This window comes from Podarcis gaigeae (assembly GCF_964106915.1).
Source record: "Podarcis gaigeae genome assembly, chromosome: 10".
NCBI classification, from domain to species: domain Eukaryota; kingdom Metazoa; phylum Chordata; class Lepidosauria; order Squamata; family Lacertidae; genus Podarcis; species Podarcis gaigeae.
The window spans coordinates 30,821,256-30,844,864 of record NC_139686.1 but is presented as its reverse complement, the minus strand read 5'-3'; the positions used below and the strand labels follow the sequence as shown (position 1 = coordinate 30,844,864).

At 40.8% G+C, this 23,609-nt stretch overlaps 1 protein-coding gene across 3 annotated transcripts in view; it reads left to right on the top strand.

Moving 5' to 3' along the window:
• The window catches only part of MRTFA (myocardin related transcription factor A), an 87,117-nt gene that overhangs the window by 50,090 nt on the left and 13,418 nt on the right, over window positions 1–23,609 (top strand). For all 3 annotated transcript variants that reach the window (XM_083701774.1, XM_083701772.1, XM_083701773.1), the window contains 4 exons: window positions 5,607–5,672; window positions 21,195–21,250; window positions 22,075–22,150; window positions 23,253–23,414. In XM_083701774.1, the coding sequence (XP_083557900.1) occupies window positions 5,666–5,672; window positions 21,195–21,250; window positions 22,075–22,150; window positions 23,253–23,414 (301 nt within the window). In that variant the 5' untranslated portion in view covers window positions 5,607–5,665. The remainder of the gene's footprint in view (window positions 1–5,606; window positions 5,673–21,194; window positions 21,251–22,074; window positions 22,151–23,252; window positions 23,415–23,609) is intronic.

Genomic DNA, 23,609 nt, shown 5'->3' with positions numbered 1-23,609 from the left:
GTCTTCTTCCGTTGTGTGATGATGCACCTCAGGAATTTCCAGCCATCTCAGGTTTTGCCTTGAGGGTAGAAAGCTTGATAATTCCTGATCTATCATTTTAAAACTCAGTATGACACACAGTCAACAAGATCATATAACTCATTAGTCACACTAATGATTTGAGTGTTGGAATTCCTTTCCCTTATCAAAGGGAATAATTTTCTTTGGAGATAGAATAAGGCAAGTGGGACCTACATTTTTTAAAAAATAGAATACCTTTTTGTATTTTTGCACTTCCATTCAAGCTTGATGATAACTCCCTCTTTTTTGTGGATAGTATAGTTTTGACTATATAATAAGGATCAAAAGCTTGAGTTTTAGGGAACTTTCTCACAGGTTCTCCTTTTTAGAATGTTTTTTGTTTTACCTTTAGTAAAAGGATTCCTTATCACTAGATCAGCTTCAAGGGAAAGCGCAAAATAGGCTGTTGGAAATGGATGAGAATATATTCGAGATTTTTCTCAAATTCTAAAAGTTATTGGGGAGAAGGATCTGGTATGAAGGCTGTTGAAGTGCATCTGTTTTCCTTGATGCTTTTGAAGTGTGTGTCTCTTGTCTATTTGCAAGGGACTGTGGTTTTATTCAGCAGCACTGTAAGAATGTGAACAGATGCCTGGTTTGCTTACTGGCAGCTTTCTTAGCAATCTTTCAGAAGTAAAAACTGTTTTGTTTCTTAGGAAGATTTCTGGGAGCTTGGAAATGCAAATATTAAATCACCGTGGTTTGAGGTGGAGAAGATTTCCTTCCACCAACTGGAACTGAGTAAAATGCAGTTAAAGGAACTGATTCTGTTTTCTGCATTTCATATCTGCTTTTGTAAGCCACCCCTTTATAGCCCAACGGGAAGTAGTTCATTTTTTCTCAGCATTTTTGCATTGGTATAATCCCTTGACATGAATATAAATAGGGTGTCTTGCCCCAAGTGTCTCCTAAAGATATTACAGAGTAAATCAGCAAGTTCTCTTCCTTACTGTGGTTGCCAAGGAAGCTGTAAAGAAACTCCTGGCATTTTGCAGCAGCAGTAGTTCCTGCACTCAAGTAAAACCAGGAATGGAGTGTGAGATGTAGTAAAGCAAACAGTTTTCTATAAGTTTTGACTGATGCTTAAGATTGATGAGCTCTTCAAGAGTTCATACACATCATAGGAGCAATATACACTGTAAAATTGAAATGAGTGCAAGTTCTTTCCCCTTATTCCAGTTGGTAAACTGTAATACAAATTATTGCTGATCTTCTTCCAGCTGATGGAATACACAGCCATGACTCTTTAGGTGGTGTGTACAATCTGCTTCACTTAAATGTTTATTAACTATATAATCTGCCAAAGTGCATAGACAGTTCACATTTCCCCTCAGCCTTCAGTGGATTAAAGTATTTTTCTCTAGAATGGCATCATGTTTCATGTACAAGGCAAAAGCCTGCTCTAAATAAGCTTGGGAGCACCTCCAATCTAAGATCGAAGCTCGTATGTTTTCTACAAGAAGTTTTCAGGGAAGTTTTTAATTTGTGATGTTGTATTGTGTTTTTACTGTTTTTTGTTGGAAGCTGCTGGGGCAGTCAGATGAGTGACATATAAATAAATAAATTGTTGTTGTTGTTGTTGTTGTTGTAGTTGTAGTGCATAACTCTGGGTCTCTGCCGCATTGTACTCTTTTTGGACATGGCAAACGATATTTTATGAATCCATTTAAAAGCTGCTTAGCACTTTGAGCTTTCAGCAATTTCACTGTAAGCTCCTTAATTTTTATTTCTTAATGGTTTCACACTTGGAACCAAATACCTTCTATGCTGAGTATGTTTTGTGAGCGCTCATGATTCAGAAGGGAATATGAACATTTCATATGAGTTGGTTGCTAGCTGTCAGGGTCACCATAGCAAGAAAGGAATATAACCTTTTCAAATAAAGTTCAGATTAATTGGGGATGGGTGGGTGGTTTTGAGCTCTTTAAATGGCTTATTTGCATTGGTAGCTTAGCAGTTAGTGCTGAATTGAAATTGATGTTAGCATCCATCTGTCTTGAGAAATAATGGAGTGTGCCTCTGGGGGTGAAGTTAAACCATTGTGTTAGCAGAACCAAGTGACCACCGTAGGGTGCAAGCCTGGGCAGTGTGTATGGAGGTCCTGGGCTGCCCAGACAACAAGACCCCCCACCTCGCTGATGGTGGTCCAAAGGAAAGCAGAGCAATATGTTTGGCACCAGCTTGGCTGTAGAAGTTGCCAGAAGGAAGCATATAAGGCACCATCCAATTGTCTTAGGGACTCCAGTCTGGATTTGTATAGGGTTTCCTCCTTAGCTTTTAGGATCAATTTTTCTTTTCCTAGATGGGCTGCCTTCCCAGCTTGACAAGCCCCAACTACCTCTTGAGGTGAAATAATGTTGCATTTATTTATTATATTTTAAATGTTACAAATTTAAAAACATAAATAAAATGATCACAAATTCACAGTGTATAAAACAGAATGGGTAATACAGTGGTACCTAGGGTTAAGTACTTAATTCGTTCCGGAGGTCCATTCGTAACGTGAAACTGTTCTTAACCTGAAGCACCACTTTAGCTAATGGGGCCTCCCGCGCTGCCGGAGCACGATTTCTGTTCTCATCCTGAAGCAAAGTTGTTAATCCAAGGTACTATTTCTGGTTTAGCGGTGTCTGTAACCTGAAGCGTATGTAACCCAAGGTACCACTGTAGTCTTAATAGAATTTGATCACCAAAAGGCAGTGCCTACTTAATTTAACATGCTGAGGGTCACTTCTCCCTCTGTGCTCCTGCTGTTGCTCCTTCATCCTCCTCTTCATTTGCCTTGGCTGCCACCTCCTCGTCCTCTCTGCTGTCATTTGTAGAGAGGCCCACTGACAATGCTTTAGAGCAGGAGAGAGGAGCTGGGGTCGCCCACTGCAGTGGTGGCCAGAGGGTTCACTCTGAGGTTCACCCCGCAAGCCTGAAGTGACACTGCCTACTTTAATCAAACATAGAGAGTTCCAAGTGGGGGCGGGGGTTATAGGCTTAGTTTAGAAACGCTTTCAGTTAGCTGCCGAAAAGGATGTGGAAGGGAAATGGTTCAGACCTGCTATCAGATGCAATAGCACTCAGCGCAGGATATAAACTCTTGTGTGGCCTGTTGGTGATGCAGGCGATTGGAAAGAGTGGGAAGTGGGGATGTGGGCCGGATGCAAGATGGATTGTTACCTAGAAGCTTAAAGTAGCAGGAACTGGTAGCCCCATACCAGTTTACACACATATCAGAGCACAAACAGAATTTTGAGTTGGGGCAGTGTTTATAAACTTCAACAATGCAACTATTTTAAAACAGTGTTTTAAAACAAAGTGGGTTTTGGAAAGCTAGCAATAGACTCGTAGCAGCTTTAACGATTTTAGACGAGTTGTTACATTCTCTTCAGCATGAAAGTGTATGCTACTTGACAGCAGCCTTTCAGCATTACATTCTAGCAGGCTTCTTGAGTAACTACTTTCAGCATACCTTAAGTTCCTCTCGCATACTTTCATCTGGTTACAATGGGTGTTTTCACTTCCGATTCAAACGGTTCATGCAATACTATTTTGACCCACCCTTCAGTGGCTTCACTTGATTGCTGCACTATTCTGGCAGTAAGATTGTTTTTAATGCTTTTCTCAAATGAAGGCTATATAGAAATGTGTACTTAATACCTCAAAGATATATACTTGGAGACTAGTCCAGACAAGCTAATGCCATAATAAATGTGTTAATCTTTATAGTACCACAAGATTCTTTTGTTTTTTCTGCAACACACTAAAACAACTTGCCTCTCTGGAAATTATTTCTGAATGTGTCTGTGATGTTCAAAGTTGTTTGATCTATATTTCTTCTAAAGAGACTTGATCCCAGTTTATATTGTAACTTTTTTGCAAACTTTGGCGCTCAGGATATGATACAAACATGCTTGTATGTTGTCATCTTGCAGAATTACTTTAAGTTTACTTGTGTAATACTGGTGTCACTTGAATAGTTAACAAATGATTGCCTTGTACTTATGAAAGCACTTTTAAAAAAGTTCTATCTTCCACTTATTTCAATCTTTAGGAAATCAAAACTTGCACAATCATAAAAAGGCCACACAAAAGTTGGGTTTTATATTACCATAACCAGTGTTAGAAACTGGGATAGAAAAACTAGGAGCCAAATAGCTTCTGGGACCTGGGTTGTGGTCCCAGAAAGAATGTAGTAGACACTGGATGTGTGTGTGGAGGGTCTCAACACTTTTTATTTATTATTTTGATAAGCGTGAATTAATGTGCAATTCACATAAGTGACACATTGTTAATATCACACTTTAAACATTTTACATGTTTAATTTGGTTTCAAAACACTATTTAATGTTAAACTCCTTAACATATTGTCTATTCTTAACATATACTTTGAGGCTTCAAACCACATACGTTTCACAAATCCTTGAGTGTCAGCCAGGCGCAAAAAATGGCACCCAGACTTTTTGAGGTGCTCACAAATGGAGAATCTTTAGGTGCAAAATGTTCCTGGTGCCTTGCTAATTTCAAACCCTAACAGCCCAAACAGCTTTAGTTGGTGCCTCTTAACACAGTGTGGAGGACCAGATCAAAAATAATTTTTCAGTTAAATGGGGCAGCTAACTTGTATCAGCACCTTCTATAAGCACATAATTGCAACATGATTTGCATATATATCATATTCATATTGTGTGTATGCATAGCTATGGGTATACTCAGCTTCATTATCGTTGTCCCTATTTCTGCATAGAAAAATGTCTAAAGTTACACATAAAATAATACCTTTTCCTGCAGATATGCTACTCAGAATTTATTTCTGTTTTGTTCTCACAATTTCTAGTATATTTTAATACCACACTATGATTTGTAAGCATACATTGAGAGAGTACGTAAAATATACCTTGTATCACTAACTCTATGGATTGTGAGGATAATTAAAAGTACATTCAGATTCAGAAGAAACTGATCCATGTTATGTGCCCTTCAGTATAAACTTGTAGATGGTTTACGCTGAACTCTTCAAATCCTTAAAAGGATTTTTTCTTGGAATCTCATTTTTTGGAAACAGTGTTGGTACAACCTGTTGGTTGTAAGAAATAGGGACAAGCCAGGCAACTGACAGTATAGTTGTTAGTGATAAATTTAGGTGTACATGAATGAAAACTTCGGTAAATGTAAATTTCTGCATTTTACTGGATCAGAGTCTGTTTGTGTGGTCCCCGTATTTTTATGCTTTCATTATTTGCAAAGGACTCTGGTGCTGCAGGAGTTGTTGAGCAACAGGCCCTGTTTTCATACTCTGTGGATTTTTTTATCAACCTGCTAAAATGCATTGTAACTTCCTCTCCCCGCTGTCTACAGCAGAATACGGAAACCTTGCTGCCTGAGGCCACTTCTGCAATTGCAAGAGTTAAGAATTGGGTGGGGATGACAGGGCTTCTCTCCTACACACTAATGTTCTGGAGCTAAAAGAAAAGAAAATGAAGAGAAAAATATGCTCTGCATTGTGGCATGTCACAGTAACCTGTTCCGCACTTAATTCTTTGTCTGCCTCATTGCAGTGCTACAGTTGAAGCTCCAGCAGCGACGAACACGCGAGGAGCTGGTTAGCCAAGGGATCATGCCTCGTAAGTATAACTTGTTTAAACTTCTTCTTTCTCTTTGAATACACAATGTCTTTTTTTGAGATGAGAGAGAGCTTTGAAACATCTGCCCTTCCAAGATCCATTCCACTTCAGTCCCCATGTACGGTGTGTGGAGCCTTGTGCCATTTTTAATTTCTAGGACTGGTACCCTAGCATCTATTTTCTGGAAGTTGGTTGCTGCACAGAGTAAGATGTGACTGTATTACTTGATAAAGAGGGACTTACGGGAAGATGTTGCCATGCTAGAAACATGTGAAACACTGGGTGCATGGTAGTCATTTTCTTAGCATGCTTCCTGCCATTGAGCTAGGAGTGTGGCTGCACACATACTTAGTAGTACCCTGGCTATAAAATGTTCATACAACAAATATTTTTTTCTGCATTTGCTACTGTTTCGAATTTCACTGTAACCTTTAGACAGCAGGTTTTGTTGCATGGTGACAAGTGCTGCAATAGCTTGTTCATTAGGTGTGGCTCAAGTCAGTGATGAAACAAATATATGCAGGGCTAAGGAACGCTTTGAAAATAACTTTTTAGTGTATGAAAAGTTATGATCAAATAGACAAATGCATCAGAAGTAACATGAGGGCTGGTAGAAAAGTAGTTGAATTATTTTTGCATGCTCTGTACTGTATTTGCCTTGAAGCCTTTACAAAGGTGTTGGCTCTGCTAAGAATTGTGCAAGCATCGGCTCAGTGTACCAATATCATATTGCTGTTTTGCTACAAGAGTACTAGACGACTCATTTTGGGTTAGAAGGATTTTCTTTCTTCCTGTTATAAGCAGCATCCAGATATATCAACATTTTATTTTGCAAGTCCTAGCTGTTGCAATAACAACTGGGACTTTATGTGAAGCTGGCCTATAAACATTTTTGTCTGTTGATTAGCTGGAAGTACACAGTTGTTTCTGGGGGAAGCTCCTGGCTCTCTAAAAGCTGAAAAGCAAATAAAGAGGAGTTTGGAGGGCCCTTTCTTGCACATATATTTTCCTGTATCTCGATACTAGTAAATTATTCCGTTCACCTTTGGTTTCTGTTCTTCATGTTCAGACATATGATTTTAGTTGGCATGTTTATAAAATTTGTCAAATTCTAAAAAATTGTTCCATGATTCTCTGCTTTGTTTGTGCCTTTTGTGAGCAAAGTGGTTTCAAACAGAACTCCAGTGTAAAGGGTGCTCTAACAGACTCCCCAGTGCCTTATGCTGACCTGTTCAGCACCTTTAATTTCAGTATTGACAACCGTAGTAAAATGTGCAGCAACAATTGCATGTTGAATGACTGTTTTCCAAGTGACTTTCTTTATAATGGATTTGATAAGTTTTCGGATACGTTTGAAGTGTTACAGCAGCTAACTGGGCTATTTCCGGTGCTGCCTCTGTAGTTCCAATAGGCAGGAGTCTGGATTCTGTATGCATGCTGGCTTGCTTTGTGGGCAATGGCACTAGATGTAAACAAATTTAAGAGCAATCAGGTGTTTTGAATAGGTGTATTATAGGCAGAAAACTAATATAAAACTTGATCTTTTCAGTATAAACGGACATATTTTGCAAGCAGATTAGTGAATGTTATTACTCTAGTGCAGAGAGAATCTAAAAAACTTGTCAAGAATAGATTGATAGCAAATAAAACAGAATACCATTAGTTGAAAATGTATGATTGCAAAACTAGGGTTAGCTCACCTTTCCCTTTCTTCACTGCCATCCTCATGTCTCATTTGTGGGCCTGCCATTCAATTTTAAAACACTTCCAGTCAATTAACCATCAGTTTTACTTTATTTATTGATAAGTTAAGCTTGCACATGAATAAATTCTAGATTTAGAATGTTAATGGACACTTTTAAATGTTCAGGTATACTCTCCAGGATTTTTTTTTAAAACAGAAAGTAAAACACATACAACTCTAATACATTGGATAGATCAGAATAAATATTTGTTCTAGACCAAAGAATTATATTGTTGCATGGGGGGGGGGGTTAAATGGAAGAGAGGAGATGTGGAAGAAAAGAAGTAGGTTTCAGTTCATAGTGTTTTAATAAGATATATCTAATTTTCATTTTAAATGTCAGTGTGTGCAGCTATTTTTTGTATATTGAAATTTGAGAGATGAAGGTGACCCAGGCCATGTCTGTGAGGAAGCAACTCCAAAGTGCTGGGGATTTCCCTTTCTAGCAGTGGGTGGAGCTGTTGGGGTCCCACAGCCTGCCTCCTGCCCTTACCCAGACTATTGTGCTTCAGTGAGAAGCAGCAAGAGGGGCTTCTAGGAACCCAGTACCCATCCTTTTCTGCCTCCCACCCCCAACCCGGTCTTCCCCACTGGTTGGCCAGGCTTTTGACTGGAGGAGCAGGCAGCAGTATCACCAGTGCCTTCCACCTTGATGACAGCAAGCAAAACCTTGGCTTTAGATTTCTGCCAGGAGTCCACACAACCCTTGTCATCCCTTCCTATGATATGTAGTCATTGCTAGATCAATGAAGTGCCATATCCATTCAAAATATATTTTATCCCACCGTTCCTTCAGTTAGCTCAAAGCAGCGTACATAAATTTATCTTCACCACAACCCTTTGAGGTAGGATAGGCTGAGAAATTGTAACTGTCTCACAGTCATGCAGCGAGCTTTATGGTTGAGTGGAGGTTGATAAAAACCTTTGATTGACTACTTGGGTTCATTAGTTAGTTCTTATTTCAGACCTACTTATTTGCATTCTTTTGTGTTTATTGACTACACTTTATCAGGCACAGGTCTCTTGGCTGCTAGGGTTTACCTGTAGCATAGATCAGGAATGGGGGCCTTGTGGCCCTCCAGATGTTGGACTACTACTCCCATCATTCCCCATAATTTTTCTTTGGGTGTGTGTGTGTGTGTACATTTTCCCAATCATTGTCATAGATACACAGAGTAAGCATTCTGTGTAGTATGCTGTGATTCAAACTATATAATGTACTTTTAATCTATTATTAGTTAAATGCCCATCATTCTGATAATAAAGCATGCATGTATAGAGGAAGGGGCTGTCGGGTGCTGTGCAACTCTGTATACAGAGAGCCTTGTTAATGGAGGCCAGTCCTCCTGTTGTTATGGTTGGCAGGTTGGTTTAGGCCCCCAGTGCAGTGCTTTATTTTTGGAAACCATTTTGGGATAAAGTATAGGGGCACAAGGAGATAGATGAGATGGAGGCTTGGCTTGTTCCAGTGTCACAGTGATTCCAGTGACAGGGATGAGGGTCAGGTTTTACCCCCCTACCCCCCATTATGTTTCAGAGTGAAACCAGATTAGAAACTTCAGTGATTAAGTGGTTTAAGCTTAAATATATGCTTACATGGGACGCGGGTGGCGCTGTGGTCTAAACCACAGAGCCTAGGACTTGCCGATCAGAAGGTTGGAGGTTTGAATCCCCGTGAGGGGGTGAGCTCCCGTTGCACGGTCCCTGCTCCTGCCAACCTAGCAGTTTGAAAGCATGAACTGCTCGTAGATAAATAGGTACCGCTCCAGCGGGAAGGTAAACAGCGTTTCCATGCGCTGTTCTGGCTCGCCAGAAGCAGCTTAGTCATGCTGGCCACATGACCTGGAAGCTGTACGCTGGCTCCCTTGGCCAATAAAGCGAGATGAGCGCCGCAACCCCAGAGTTGGCCACGACTGGACCTAATGGTCAGGGGTCCCTTTACCTTTTTATGCATACATACTTCGTTTTAATGAAACATTGGAGAACTGAACTAGCCCATGTTTGCATAGTTCAGCCCTGATTCTGCATCTTGGTGTTATGTTAATGGAAATTTAGAATCAAGGCATCTTTGCTGGTAAAGGTACCCCTGCCCATCAGGGACAGTCGTGACCGACTCTAGGGTTGCGCGCTCATCTCGCTCAAGAGGCCGGGAGCCGGCACTGTCCGAAGACACTCGCTCAAGAGGCCGGGAGCCGGCACTGTCCGGAGCCAGCACCAGCGCCGCACACGGAAATGCATAAATGCATAGAAATGCATAAATTCTCCTCCATCCTTGTCTCTGTGCACGTTCAGTGTAAGTATATTCAGGTATGTTATAATGACACTCCTTGACCTTGCTTTTGAGGGAAGCCATGCTTGATCCTTCTGGGTTTCTCTTCCAAAATTGTTTACATAAAACAAGCACATGATAAACAAGCACATGATAAAACAGGCACATGATAAACAAACAATAAAGGCTTTAATCACTAGAGTGAGAACGAAGAGGACTGAATTTACATTATGAGGTCGGGTATCTTGCCTTATTAATAGTATGGGCTGACCATAATGCCAGTGTGCAGTTCAGAGAGATTCTAGAAGTTGTTCATTTTAACTTGGCAGTGTTGCAAATTAGAGAAACCACAAATGGCGAGACGCTTCTGCTTGTTGTGTCCTCCAATCCTATTCATTCAGATTATATGAGTATTTTGTTAAACTTCCTTAATTTAAACAGTTCAGCATGTATAAGGCAAGGTTGAGGGCTGCATATTCTAGATATATAGTTCATTTATGAACTTACTCAACTTATGAAATGCCTAGGGAGGAGAAGGATTGCAGTCAAGGACCTGATAGGTTCCTTTTTACTCACTTAAATGGATCCTATCTTTGCGTTTTTGGGCATTCTTCCTAGAACAGATTTGAGGTCAGAGCAGTTTGTTCCAAAACAGATCTTCATTTGAGGTTGGAGCAGAAAAAAATAGGAAGCTTTTACATTTATTTTTCTCAAGTACACTTAAGCTTGCTTAAATACCCATTCAAAACAACCCATCTCATTTTAGAATAATGCAAGCTGTTGGCTGTACTTTTACTTCTTATACTTTTTAAACTAGTGGAATTAAAACCACATTGTGTGCCTTCATTAATTTTCTTGGTATGCTAATGGTGAAATATTATTTTGCCCTGAGTAAACTTGTAAAACATGATGGGCTTTGTCAGACTGGGAGCTAGTAAACCTGCATTTCCTAATGCATTGTGGCTATCTCAAGCAGCTAACTTAAAAGCACCATTTCTAGATGAAGTTAACATTTTCATTTCTTGAAGTGGTACCTCGGGTTAAGAACTTAATTCGTTCTGGAGGTCCGTTCTTAACCTGAAACTGTTCTTAACCTGAGGTACCACTTTAGCTAATAGAGCCTCCTGCTGGCGCTGCACTGTGGCGACGTGATTTCTGTTCTCATCCTGAAGCAAAGTTCTTAACCCGAGGTACTATTTCTGGGTTAGTGGAGTCTGTAACCTGAAGCGTCTGTAACTCGAGGTACCACTGTATATGTCACACACAACTCAACTAGAGTATCAAGGATAAGACCATAGCTCAGTGGCACGTTTTTTATATGTAGGCATCCCAGGCTTAATTCCCAATATCTCCATGTAGGGCTTGGAAAAAGCTGTGTCTGAAATGCTGGAGAGCCTCTACCACCAGCCATTGTAGTTCAAGGATGGGAAACCCTTTTCAGCCCAAGGGCTGCACTGTTTCATGGGCAAAATTGGGACTTTTCCATTTGTACAGCATGACATTCTACATTCCAGCTACATGAAAATCAGAGGTGTCTACTGGCCTGGTAAGAGATGGGTCCTAGGGTGAGTCTCATGGATTAGCTAGAGAGGTCAGGGGGATTACAGTGGTCCCTTGGTTCTGATTCTCCCCACCCCCCTCCAATTGTAGACAGATACTGAGTAGATTGATCAGTATACGACAGATTTTTATATTTGTTGTATCTGCATTGAGGTTTATTGGCCAATTTCTGCTGGTTCTTGCTGCCAATCTCCTCCTCTAAGTTATCTGGCATGCACAAGGAGGCTTGTGGGAGAGACAAGGGTTTCTCTAATTTGTGCTGCATTGTGGAGAAAGTAAGAAATGGGAGGGGCCTCTCCCATACTTTTATTATCCAAACACCTGGTCAAACTAGAGTAGACCTTGCCTTTCCCTTGAGTCTTCTGATACTTGAAGAGAGCTTGAGGGAAAGGCAGGATTCTCATCCTTTGTGGTATTTTGGGAACAATGAGGAACCATAGGAGTCTTTCCCTACTCCTTCACAATCTCTGACTTAAAAGGAGGTGAAAGAAGATCAGCCTTTCCCTTCAGCCTTCTGGCCAGTGGAAAAGAGACTGCTCTTATTTGCACTAAAATTTGAATGTGAACAAGTGCAAGAGGGTACAGCTGTTTTCTAGCTGCTCCAAATGACAGCAAAAAGGGAGGCTGAGAGAGGAATATTAGGTACTGTTGGGCATCCTACTTTCATATTTTGAAATTTTCTCATGAATTTGGTAGAGAACTAGTGTCATGTAGTAGTTAATGAGACCAGACCAATCTGGGTTCAAATCCCCATTCAGCCATGTAGCTTGTCTCTTAGCCCAACCCTACTTCACAGGGTTGTTGTGAGAATTAGCTGACAACTCACATTGATAAGGGTTTGGGGTTGTTTTTTGAGGAATAAAAAATAGTATAGCATATAGGCTACAAAACAGAAACTTTGCAACACCATTATTAGCTACTTCATGCTTTTAAATATAGAGTAAATAAGATACCGGAACTTTGACTAGTGGGAACATTGTCTTGCTACATTTTTCTTTTAAACTCTAGCTCAGGAGTGGGTAATGTCTGTCCCTAAGGCCCAGTTAGGCCTTCTAGACCTTATCATTTGGCCCGCAAGGCTGATATGATCAAGGCATATTCACTTGCCATCATATTAATTAGGCCTTTGGCTAATTAAACAGTCTTTGGCTTTTTATGTATTTTTGTGTTTTTATATTGTAAAACGCCTTGTGATACTCTCTGATGAAGGGCTGCATAGAAAATGAATGAATGAATGACAGCAGGCATGTGCCTAGACTTGAAAAAGGGGTTTGCATGCAGACACCATCTGGAAAGACTTTGCAATGTTTCAAAATGTTGTGTACCACATGGGTCACCTGGTACTATTGTGATGTTAGGGGATTGAGTGGTGTGTGGTCTTGCCCACCTGTTACATGGCGCACAAGGGTGGAGGGATATGAATCTGGCCTGCTGGCTGGATTCAGTTCCCCACCCCTGCCCTAGTTATCACTTCATGCACTGTGTTTTACCTTGATGCCCTAATTGTGAAGCTTACCTAAGTGTTGAGAAAAAGACGCCCAGAACCCATACAGAGAAGAACCATCACTAGAATTGTACCGTACTTGAGTTGTGTGTCCACAACTAGCACCGCCTCCTATACAAAAAACATTAGGTGTAGTGGCCTCCACAACAGTTTTATATATAAGGCTAAAAAAAGACTACTAGTCTCCTGACATGCTTCAAGTGCAGTTATCTTCTAAGACAGAAATGTCCATATTGTAGAGCATGTTTAATAAAATTATGTGGTGAAACCACAGGAGACATCTGCCCTGTGCCTTACATTATGCATTTTGCAGGTTGTTGGATACTGTCAACACTTCCAAACCACCAAGCAGGAAGGAAATCCACAGAAATTGATTGTGAAAATATAGCCTTGCAAGCACAGTGGTCTTGTGGTTAGTGCTTTACATAGACCTCTGCCTCTCGCTCCTTGTTGTGAGACAAGCCCGATGGAGAGGGCATTGCTGCAGGAACCCCATCCTTGACTCCTTGTGCTGCTCTGTAGTGCCCCTTTGTGATCAGTGTAGGAATGACATTGATGGAACCCTGTCAACAAGAATTTGAAAAGACTATCAAGATTACCTATCTTTACTCACATTGGTCCCTGGCATCAAATGACAACATTTCTTCAAGTTACCAGCTTGGGGTATTGCAGAAATAATAGACTTGTCTTTCATACATGGTCCTAAATCATGCTTCAGAGTTATAGCAATGAGCTGCAATGAGTTCTCCCCACTTCTCAGGAGCCATGATGAAGAGTGTAGAAAACTTTTGGTTCCTTTTAAATTAACCACAGATTGTTGCAATGTCCAAATCTAGATACACTGACCCAATTCACATGTAACACTAAACCAAACAATGATATATCATTATGAGGATGAACTGTGGCAACCCTTGGCCTCATGTGTTCTCCCCTCCTTCCACAAGGAAGAGATCAGAAGCTTCCATGTTAGATTAACTGCAGTTCAGCTTTATGTCTGAACCCTTAACTATGGTTTGTTTAAAAAATCCCAGCTTCTTAAACTATGAAGATGTCTTGTTTTAAGAAACTGTAATTACGATCTGTAATTAAGAATTACCGGTAAGTTTGTTTGGTCTGAAATGAAATGGCAAGCTGTGGTCAATCTAAAATGGAAGCAAAAGTATTCTGCCTGAATGCAGCCAGTTTGTCTTTTAATCAGTAAGCTAGCTCAATAGAATTCCTTCTGATTTGTGGGATTAGTAAGAAGTCTAACATAGGAAGGAATGTTTCTATTTTGGGATTAGTTAACAACTATGAAAAACTATTGTACAAGTACTTAAAACATATTTTAAAGAGAATTACAACTAGTTAATGTTATCAACTGGTAGGTCAAGGGAGCTCAGAGTAAATATACTGGAGAGAGAGAGTAAATGGTACATTGCTGTAGTCTGGTTGAAGCTGACTTTCTGGTCCATGATGCTAGAATGATTGCAAATGACTTCTTGTTTTTGCAACCAATATAGTGGTCAATAAGATGAACAATCTGAACCAGCAGTATACAGCATTCAGTTGAATTAGTGTTCTGTGGTTGTATGAAGCTTTTTAAAAGTGGTGCTATGTTCAGAATGCAGTAGTCCGCTTTAACCAAATCCTTGCAGAACACAAAACAGAGCTATCAACAGCTTTAACTTTTTCTGGAAGTGCATTATCTACACTTCATGTATAAACTAATCCATTTGTTCCCATGGCTCCTGGGATTTAGTTGGTCAAGCTTTCAGCTAAGTTCTGTGCATGTTTCAAGAGCAGTTAATAAGTAGCAAAAATGAGGAAATGCTATCTAAATGGCTTTGCCTTTTCTCATAATTTTAATCTGCTAAAAAGGAACATTTCTCTGCCCTGCTTCATTTCCTCACCATTTGAACTAGATGGGAAAGATACTGTAGTTTACTTAAAGTGTGAACTACAAAGCTACCCTGCATAACAAATTATGCCAGACTTAATGAACTATGTGTTCCTGACATACAGGGAACTTCAGGATCTTTGGCAAAGAGAGACATTTGTTTTAATACAAGTTTGCTCTGGTGGAACAGGAAGCTGCCTTCTATGGAGTCAGACCATTGGTCCATCTAGGTCCGCATTGTTTACACCAACTGACAGCATCTTTCTAGTATTTCCAACAGAAGACATTCCCAGCCCTACCTAGAGATAATTGGGGATTGAACCCTGGGACCTTCTGCATCCACTGAGCTATGGTACTTCCAGGTTCAGTCACCATACCTCAGGGTTACATGTGCCAACAGTTGCAGGGAGTTAGTTTCATATTTGTGATGACTGAGAGTGCTGCAAGAACAAGGATACAGAAGAAGGAAGGGAAGTTATAAAGCATCATTAAGATAAATTGATCTACTCTCTTCTCTCACTCAGAGGTTGCAAATCTAAAGCACATTTGGGAGAGCTTCAAAAGTTGTTACTTCAATGTCATGCCCTTATGGTGCATCACAAATAGAAGCTATGAGATATATACGCAAGCCTTTATTTTACAGACTCTCTGGATTGTAGCTAATGCTCCTAATTTTAAAATCAGAGAAGGCACAGGTCTCACTGTTTTGCTGGGGATACTGGCAAGCTACTATAATGTCTACAGTGTTTAATATAATTTTCTGTTCATTTTATGGCAAATACTTACCCTTCAAAGCTGTGCCATGCTCATGAACAGCCTCTTTGATTGGTTTCACTGTAGTGCAGATCTTCACTTACATCAAGGAGTCTCCAGAGGAATATTTCCCATGCTTTGCTGCAAAACAGGTATATGCAAACTGTTTTCAAAGCGCTGAGTAAAGTGATCTATGTTTATTTTCTCCTTGGAAGGCATTGATTGTTTGGGATCCAGGGTGCTGTCTGAGGACAGATTTGCATATGACATTAAGCTAAACATGCTTTCAGAAATGGTGTATATTCCTCAAAGCAAAATGAAATGGAACTCTTGATGACAAGAAAAAAAGAACTCTTTTGCAGCTAAAGCCTTTCTATTAGAAAAATAAACAATGTTCTGAGTCTGTTATTCAGATACAGCCCAACTGCTTAGCAGTAAGAGTATTTTTGGATTTATGAGCATGTGCGTTTACCCTACTATAAATCAAGTGTAAACCCTATCTGTTGCCTGGGGCCACAGGGCTATGGCAACCTTATAGCATTATCATATTGTATACTTACAGTGATCTCAGTTCTGGCTACCAATCCTTTTGTAGACAAAATGACATAATCCATGCACAAGAGGAAGGTTTCAGCAGACTTGGGAGAACCCAAACACTTGTGGGGGAAAACCCCAAGGTTGAACAAAAATTCCCATCAGCCCCAGCCAGCGGTTAGGGATGATGGGCACTGAATTACAACAACATCTACAGGGCAACACATTGTAAGCTGTTGTAAGCTCCTGTAGATGGGATTTTATCTACATGAGTAGTGATACCATTAAATTACTTTAAAATATTGAACTTATGAGGTTAGTGTGTCTCGTTCTTGTTGTTTTACCTAGAACAACACTTGAATATACCGACACCTGGATCTTTTAAGAAAAGAGAACATAATAGAAACATACAACTTGCTTCATGGCTTTGAATTGTTTCTGAGTGCTAAAATAATAATACTTCCGATTTAGCTCTTAATTGCTGCTGTTAATACTGGGCTTAAATTAAGGTGTAATTAAAAGTCTTGGGTTTTTCCCCAATAGAATATCAGAAGAGCCCTGCTGGATCAGACTAGTGGCCCATTTAGTTCAGCATCCTGTTGTCACAGTAGCCAACCTATAGGAAGACCAAAGTCAGGGCCAGAGGGCAACAGTATTCTCCCCACTTGCAATTCCCAGCAGCTGAAAACACAGCCTGGGCCATGAGCCTACCACTGAAATACTCAGAGAAAGTCCTGTTCCAAGTACAGTGGTACCTCCGGTTGCGAATGGGATCTCTTCCAGAGGTCCAGTCAGATCCCAAGGTTTCCGCAACCTGAAGACCGCTTCTGCGCATGCGCGCGGCGAAACCCGATCAAATACTTTCGGGTTTGCCGCTTTCGCATCCTGAAGTTTACGTAACCAGAGGTACTACTGTACCTCCTTCTCACTTCATCAGATCAAACAGGGATACATTGGTGGTGGCACCAATGTTACTTAAAAGGGCCCCACTTTAAGTCCTACTGTTAGAATCTGTTTCTTTTCAAGTAAGTTTTTAATTATCTTGATTATCAATAAGTGTGATAGTATGGTTAGGTTTGGCAACTACTCTGGGTTAGAATCAATTTTCAGACTGTTTGCTTGCCAGCACCTTAATGGATGTCCTTTAAGGATCTTTGAAATCTTCAAAATATAGCAAAGGTAGGGTATGGAAAGGAATATTGGCCTATGGCTACTTTTCTGTGTCATGTTGCTGATGCATAGAGGTTGGAATGAGTGAGGTTCCTGGTGCCTGTGCAGTTATTCATCTAAGACATGTACAGATTGTTACATGGAACCTAGGGGTTTGCAGAGATGACTCTGCAACCTCTTTAAATGCTTTCTTTATACATTGCAGTCCTTGAGGGACTGGGTGCTGTCTTGCTGCATTCCTCCTTGATACTGGCTAGAATAAGTGAACAGCTGGGTGCATACACAGCACACATTTAATATGCATATTCTACCTAATAGGCAGTACTATATCCCTTGCTCTTATTTTTATGAAGGTTTGATAATTTTGGGGCAGATTCTCTCCCACATATTGGGAAATAAAGGGTTGTGTTCAATGTACTGTTTAAGTAAACATTATCTCAGCAGTGTAACATGGAATGTTCTCCTCTTCACCTTCCCTATATCTTTTTCATGAGTTCCTGCAACCCTCTGGAGCAGATTTGGGTGGGAGAGGGGGGAATTCTGTTGTACAAGCAGAAATCCTTGCACTGATGAGCTGTAGTAGCTGAATACCGCCCCAAAGCATTGAATTATGGTGGAATGGAATAAGCCCGGAACAATGGTGGGCTTTGAACTGGATCTGCAAAGGCTGTCTTGTGGACCATATCTTGATATTAGTCTTACGGCTTTCTTGATATTAGTCTTACGGCTTTCAGCAATGATTTCTTTTATGTTTCCATGTTTTTCACAATCCTGAGGGATGGAAGTCTTTTAAAAATGTAAAGCTGAAAATGACAGTCTATTTCTCTAGAGTGTGGGTTACTGCAGTTCATAAACACACAATATATTAAGGCCATGCTAGAAAAGGTCGATCTCCTAACTGACATGGTAGAGTTGTTTGACAGTTCTGGGCCATTTGTTATGTACTTCTTATGTAGCCAAGAAAAATGTACACAGTTTGGTTAGTTTGGATGGAGTCTGATAATACATACTGTACCAGTGATCTTTGGTTTCTTCCAAGAGAATCTTGTGGGAGAAGTAGAGACTTGTTCCCTTCAGCATTTTCAGAGGTCAAGAATGGAATTCTTTTCTTTGCATTACTGCCAGCATTGGGATGAAGCATAAGCCAAGTGTTTTTCATAGAAATACCTGTGAGAATGAGAATTTCCCTTTGGGGGGATTCAATTGAAAGATAACAGGCTTCTTAGTTACTCCTTTTCATCATAACAACAACAATAATAAACAATAGAATTTCATCACTCAGAAGACTTTTGTTGGGGTGTAGCACTGTGGGTTAAACTAAACAGAAGGTCGGCGGTTTAAATCCCCTCAACGGGGTGAGCTCCCGTTACTCGGTCCCTTCTCCTGCCAACATAGCAGTTCGAAAGCACGTCAAAGTGCAAGTAGATAAATAGGTACCGCTCCGGCGGGAAGGTAAACGGCGTTTCCGTGCGCTGTTCTGGTTCGCCAGAAGTGGCTTAGTCATTCTGGCCACATGACCCGGAAGCTGTACACCGGCTCCCTCAGCCAATAAAGCGAGATGAGCGCCGCAACCCCAGAGTCGGCCACGACTGGACCTAATGGTCAGGGGTCCCTTTACCTTTAACTACTTCTAGATAAATAACAGGAAAGCTCCTCTTACTGGTTGTCTTGCTATCGATCACAAAGGTATCATAGGCGTCTTGGCACTGGTTACTACTCTACTGTAGGGGATCGGACTTTTCTTTAAACAGGTTGCTGTTGCCACCACCAAATTACCCTTATACCTTGTATTTCTGAATACGTTTGAGCACATAGTGGAAAGCATTCTTTCAGGAGCTTTTCTCAGTTACCCTATCTTTACACAGCTGCAGCACTATTAAGAAGCCTCTCAAAGATGTGTGTGCTGTAAAAAGCATCCTGCGTCTACATTTGCTGACAATGTTTTTACTAGAGGTCTGCTGTGCTCCACACAAAGTTATTTAGTCTTCCATGTGTGCACACACACACAAAATCAGAATAGAGGGACTGCCTTAATAACAGAATTCAATTAACAAAAACCCTTTTGGTTTGACATGTTGTGTTAAGGACTTCCCATGTCCACTCAAGCTCCAAAATGCCAGGAAATTGCAGCTATTAAGGACCACACCTTTAACAGATGCATTATTTAGGCAGTATTGATATGGTGTGGTATCATTTTCTGTGATTGGTTCCAGTATGACCACTAACCTGGAGCTGAATGGCTTCTGGTGGTAGATTGGAAGACCTAAGTCCTAGATTTTTCTGCTCACTGTAATAGACCCATGGATTCTATGCAACTGAAGCTACCATTCCACATTACAAGTACTCAGCTGGCAACCAGCACTCTACCACAATGTGCTGAGAAAAGATTTGTTGGCAGACAGTAGTCCTATTAGTCCTAGCCAATGTGAGCTTACTGGAATCTGGCAGAGAAAAAGCCCTGCCAAAGGATTCTTCCAAGGCTTGTACAGTGCTCAGCAGCATTTGATCAGTGTCCTAAAATAGGGTCTCTTTTGGCAGTTCTTCAGTGGTGAGAAAAGACAGGGAAGGTGTTCGTTCTTTACGTTACTCCTTAGATTCTCTACCACTTTCGTATTGGTAGACAAGTGTGTTTGACCTGTCTTCCTTGCTCCTGTCTGCACATGGACCTGCTGTAAATGATCAGATCCTAATGTATGTGGCTGTGTGTAATCTTGGTGTTGACATGTCAGACTTCATGCATCTTGCATGATCAGTTCTACTTGTGCCAAAATTTTCAGCTACACTGAGACCTCTTTGGTGAAGTCATATTATCCCTTCATCAAATCTTTCTTGTCCATGTGCCTTCTGTGAGGAACAGTGTGGGGTTGCATTTATTTAAGTGATTTATATAAACCTAGAGTGCCTCTAAGCAATTTGTAAAAATGGCTACTTCCTCAGCTGGCTTAGGTTGACAGCATACCAGGGTGTGAATTTAAAATGACAGAGGTAAAGTTTAAAAAGGTAAAGGACCCCTGAATGGTTAAGGTCAGTCAAAGGCTACTATGGGGTTTTTGGCACTCTTCTGGGTCACGTGGCCAGCATGACTAAACCGCTTCTGGTGCAGTGGAACACCGTGACAGAAACCAGAGTGCACAGAAACGCCATTAACCTTCCCGTCGCAGCAGTACCTATTATCTACTCACACTGGGATGCTTTCGAACTGCTAGGTTGGCAGAAGCTGGGACAGAACAATGGGAGCTTACTCCATTGTGTGGATTCAAACCATCCCAAATTAATAGAAGATCTGGTCCATATGCTGAAAATGTCCAGGAAGTAGATGCCTGCAGACAAAGTGTTTCTTCTTTGGGGGTTTGCTCTGTAGCCTTCTCTGAATTGGCACTGAGACAGAGCTGTCTTTATATACAATGGAAAACCAAGTCTCATTGCACAGGAACCAGAATGTCATAAGGTTGCATTGCAACCCACATCCATTGCCAAAATCATGGTTTGTCTCAATATTGTCCTCTTCACATGCACAGGAATATTCATTACATAGCCCAAGAATAAGTAGCAAAAGTCCAGATTGCATGCATCATGATTCCAACTTGATCGTCTCACCTCACATCTTCTAGTCTTAACCCTGCTTCTTTGTTCTTAGCCTCCATAAACAAAACACACACACACACACACACACACACACACCTCTACCTTTTTCTGGTATGTGGTCGCTAAGAACATGGCTAAGACTTGAACTGTTATCTCCAAGGTTATTGCTAATAGAACCCCAAGGCTTTATTATGCTAAATTTTTAGACTCTTGACTTTATGAAAGGCTAGAACAGAATTAAGAGGTTTAATACCTGTTTTAAAATCATTATATATAATAAAGAATGAATATATCCTAAGCATATATTTCTCTACAAAGCATTGACTGACTCGGTTGTCAAATTGGCCCTGATGCTTCTGATTGATTGTGGTTGCCAACACAGTAAAACCATGTTGAAACTGCATCTTGTATTATTTAATTGTAACACCTGTACTTTGAATTGAGTGACACTTAAGTAGCATGGTCATGTTTAGAAATGTGCGAGACCAACTCTTGTAATTCCTTCATTGTTATCTTTCCAACAGCTCTGAAAAGTCCAGCTGCATTTCATGAACAGAGAAGGAGCTTGGAACGGGCCAGGGTAAGCCACAAGTTAGCTTCAAGAGAGTTACTGCGTTTGTGATGTATTTTCAAAACTGTTTGCATATTCTTCTAAGTGCTTCTCTGTTGAGCATCTTGCATGTTTCCATTCTGTACACCACCTGTGATAGTTTCTCTTAAACTATAAACATGTCTGCACCTTTCAGGTACCTTGGACTTTGCTTGATTTTCTCTCTAGCTGAGAGCTTGATAATACAGAAGCTAAGTGGAAAACTTTGATTCTTGAGAAATAAGGAAACTGAATGCAGGCACCGTGTCTCATTTTGGGAGTACTTCAGTTCATTCCCAAAAGAGCCTCTTGTTAGCTGGATGAGAAGTGAATGCACTGGCTGCTGAATTGTTATCTTCTCTTTCTCTTTCTCCTTTAACATTTGTTTAAAGTTAATAGAATTAGAGCCTGGGTAAAATCACTCCAGATTTGCTATACAGTTTGTAAGGTGACTGAGGATTCAAGATAAGTAACTGACTTTCCCCAAGTTTCCTGATCAATAGATGTGTTTCTCCCTATACTCAAGCAACCTGAGAATTTAACATACCACAATATAAGAATCTCTTAAGCGCTTAGTGCTTTAAGTTCTGTGACCCATTCTGCTTGAGGTTCTCTGATACTGCTTAAATGTTCTGGAATCATTAGCCAGCTGCAATGGCAGGGGTAGTAAAAATCCGTGGGAAAGTTATATCTCCTCATATGCTTAAAAATCCAAGATAATTTCTCTGCTAAAATATCATGTATATTATTTGCCTCAGTCCTGTCTTCCTACTTGGGTTCAGCATGCTGTTTTCCATATATATATATATTTGCAGACAGAGGACTACCTGAAACGGAAGATCCGGTCCCGGCCAGAGAGATCAGAGTTAGTGAGGATGCACATTCTGGAAGGTATGATTCTTGGCGTGCAGTCTTCTCTTGTAAATTTTCACCCTTATAGATACAACTTTACATTCATGGCTCTTGTATGTTAATCTTATTCAGCTGGGGATGACTGGCTGGTGGCTTGGGCCAGTACTGTTGGTGTGGGTCAGTGCTTTAACGTTGAGCAATGTACTTTGCTATCAAGGTCCTCCAGGCACACTGTTTGTATTCTTGAATTGTAGTAGGTTTTTGAACAAGTGCTGTGGGTCCCAGCTTCCTCCTTGAGCCCCATGTACTTCTCAAGGAAGAAAAAGCTAACCATCCTCCTCACCTTGTGACTTGGGCAGGGGTGGGGCCTCAGATACATCATAGGCACCAGGGGAAGACTTCAAGGACACCATTGCATCTATGAACATGGTGCAACCCCTGCATATCATTTAAGATACCTTTTCTTTAGGGGGGGGGGAATCCTGAGTGAATGTGGATGTACAGAAATGATTTTGTGAGTAAGGAAAAGTGATGGGTGGCAGGTTAGCAAATTCTCCAGAGAATTATTTCTAAATGTTTTAAGGGATGGCAGTAGAAGTTTAGTGTGCTGGTGGAATAGGATTGGGCAGTTTGTTTGTTGTTGTTGTCGTCATCTTCATCATTACCTGCCCTTCACCAATGGGTCCCAGGGCAAGTCACAAAAATTTTAAATTCATAATTAAGAACAGGTAATATAAATCACAGGAACAGGATTATTAGAACTTAGTTAGGTATTTTGTTTACACATCACTGACCGTTGTGCATCATTTGCCCAGTTTTCTTTTGGTGGGGGCTTGAGACTTGCAATAAATGGGGGCTGGGTTTTTTACAGGCCAATTCGACCTCTTTCTGAGAAAAAAAATAGAGAGTTTACTGTGAGCTACTTACTTAAAAAAAATAAAAAAATTCATGAGAGTAAAAGAGCAGACCAAATATAACTTTCATTGTAAGCAGCTTGCTCTTGATGGAGGGGAGTGTGCTGCCAACAAATAGAACTGCTCTTAGTGGAGAGCATGTATCCATGCAGACGGTGAATTGCCAACTTTGTACCGAGGTCATGTACTTGAGAGGTGATCATATTTTTTGCTGTTCCCCTGAGCAGAGACCTCTGCTGAACCTTCCCTTCAGGCCAAGCAGCTGAAGTTGAAGCGGGCCAGACTGGCCGATGACCTCAATGAGAAGATTGCCCAGCGGCCAGGTCCCATGGAATTGGTGGAGAAGAACATTCTGCCTGTAGAATCAAGCCTGAAGGAAGCTCTCATTGGTAAGGTTGGTGGGGTAGGTGGAGGCCTGGATGTATGTGTTGGGTCCTGTGGCAGTTTGCTAGCACCTCTCACTGTGCCACTGGACCAAGGAAAGCAGTGTATACATTTTACCTTATCCAGCGGATGTGGCAGACTTGAAGCAGAACCCTAGTGTATTAAAAACACTAGTTGATCTCCATGTCTATAAAAGCTGC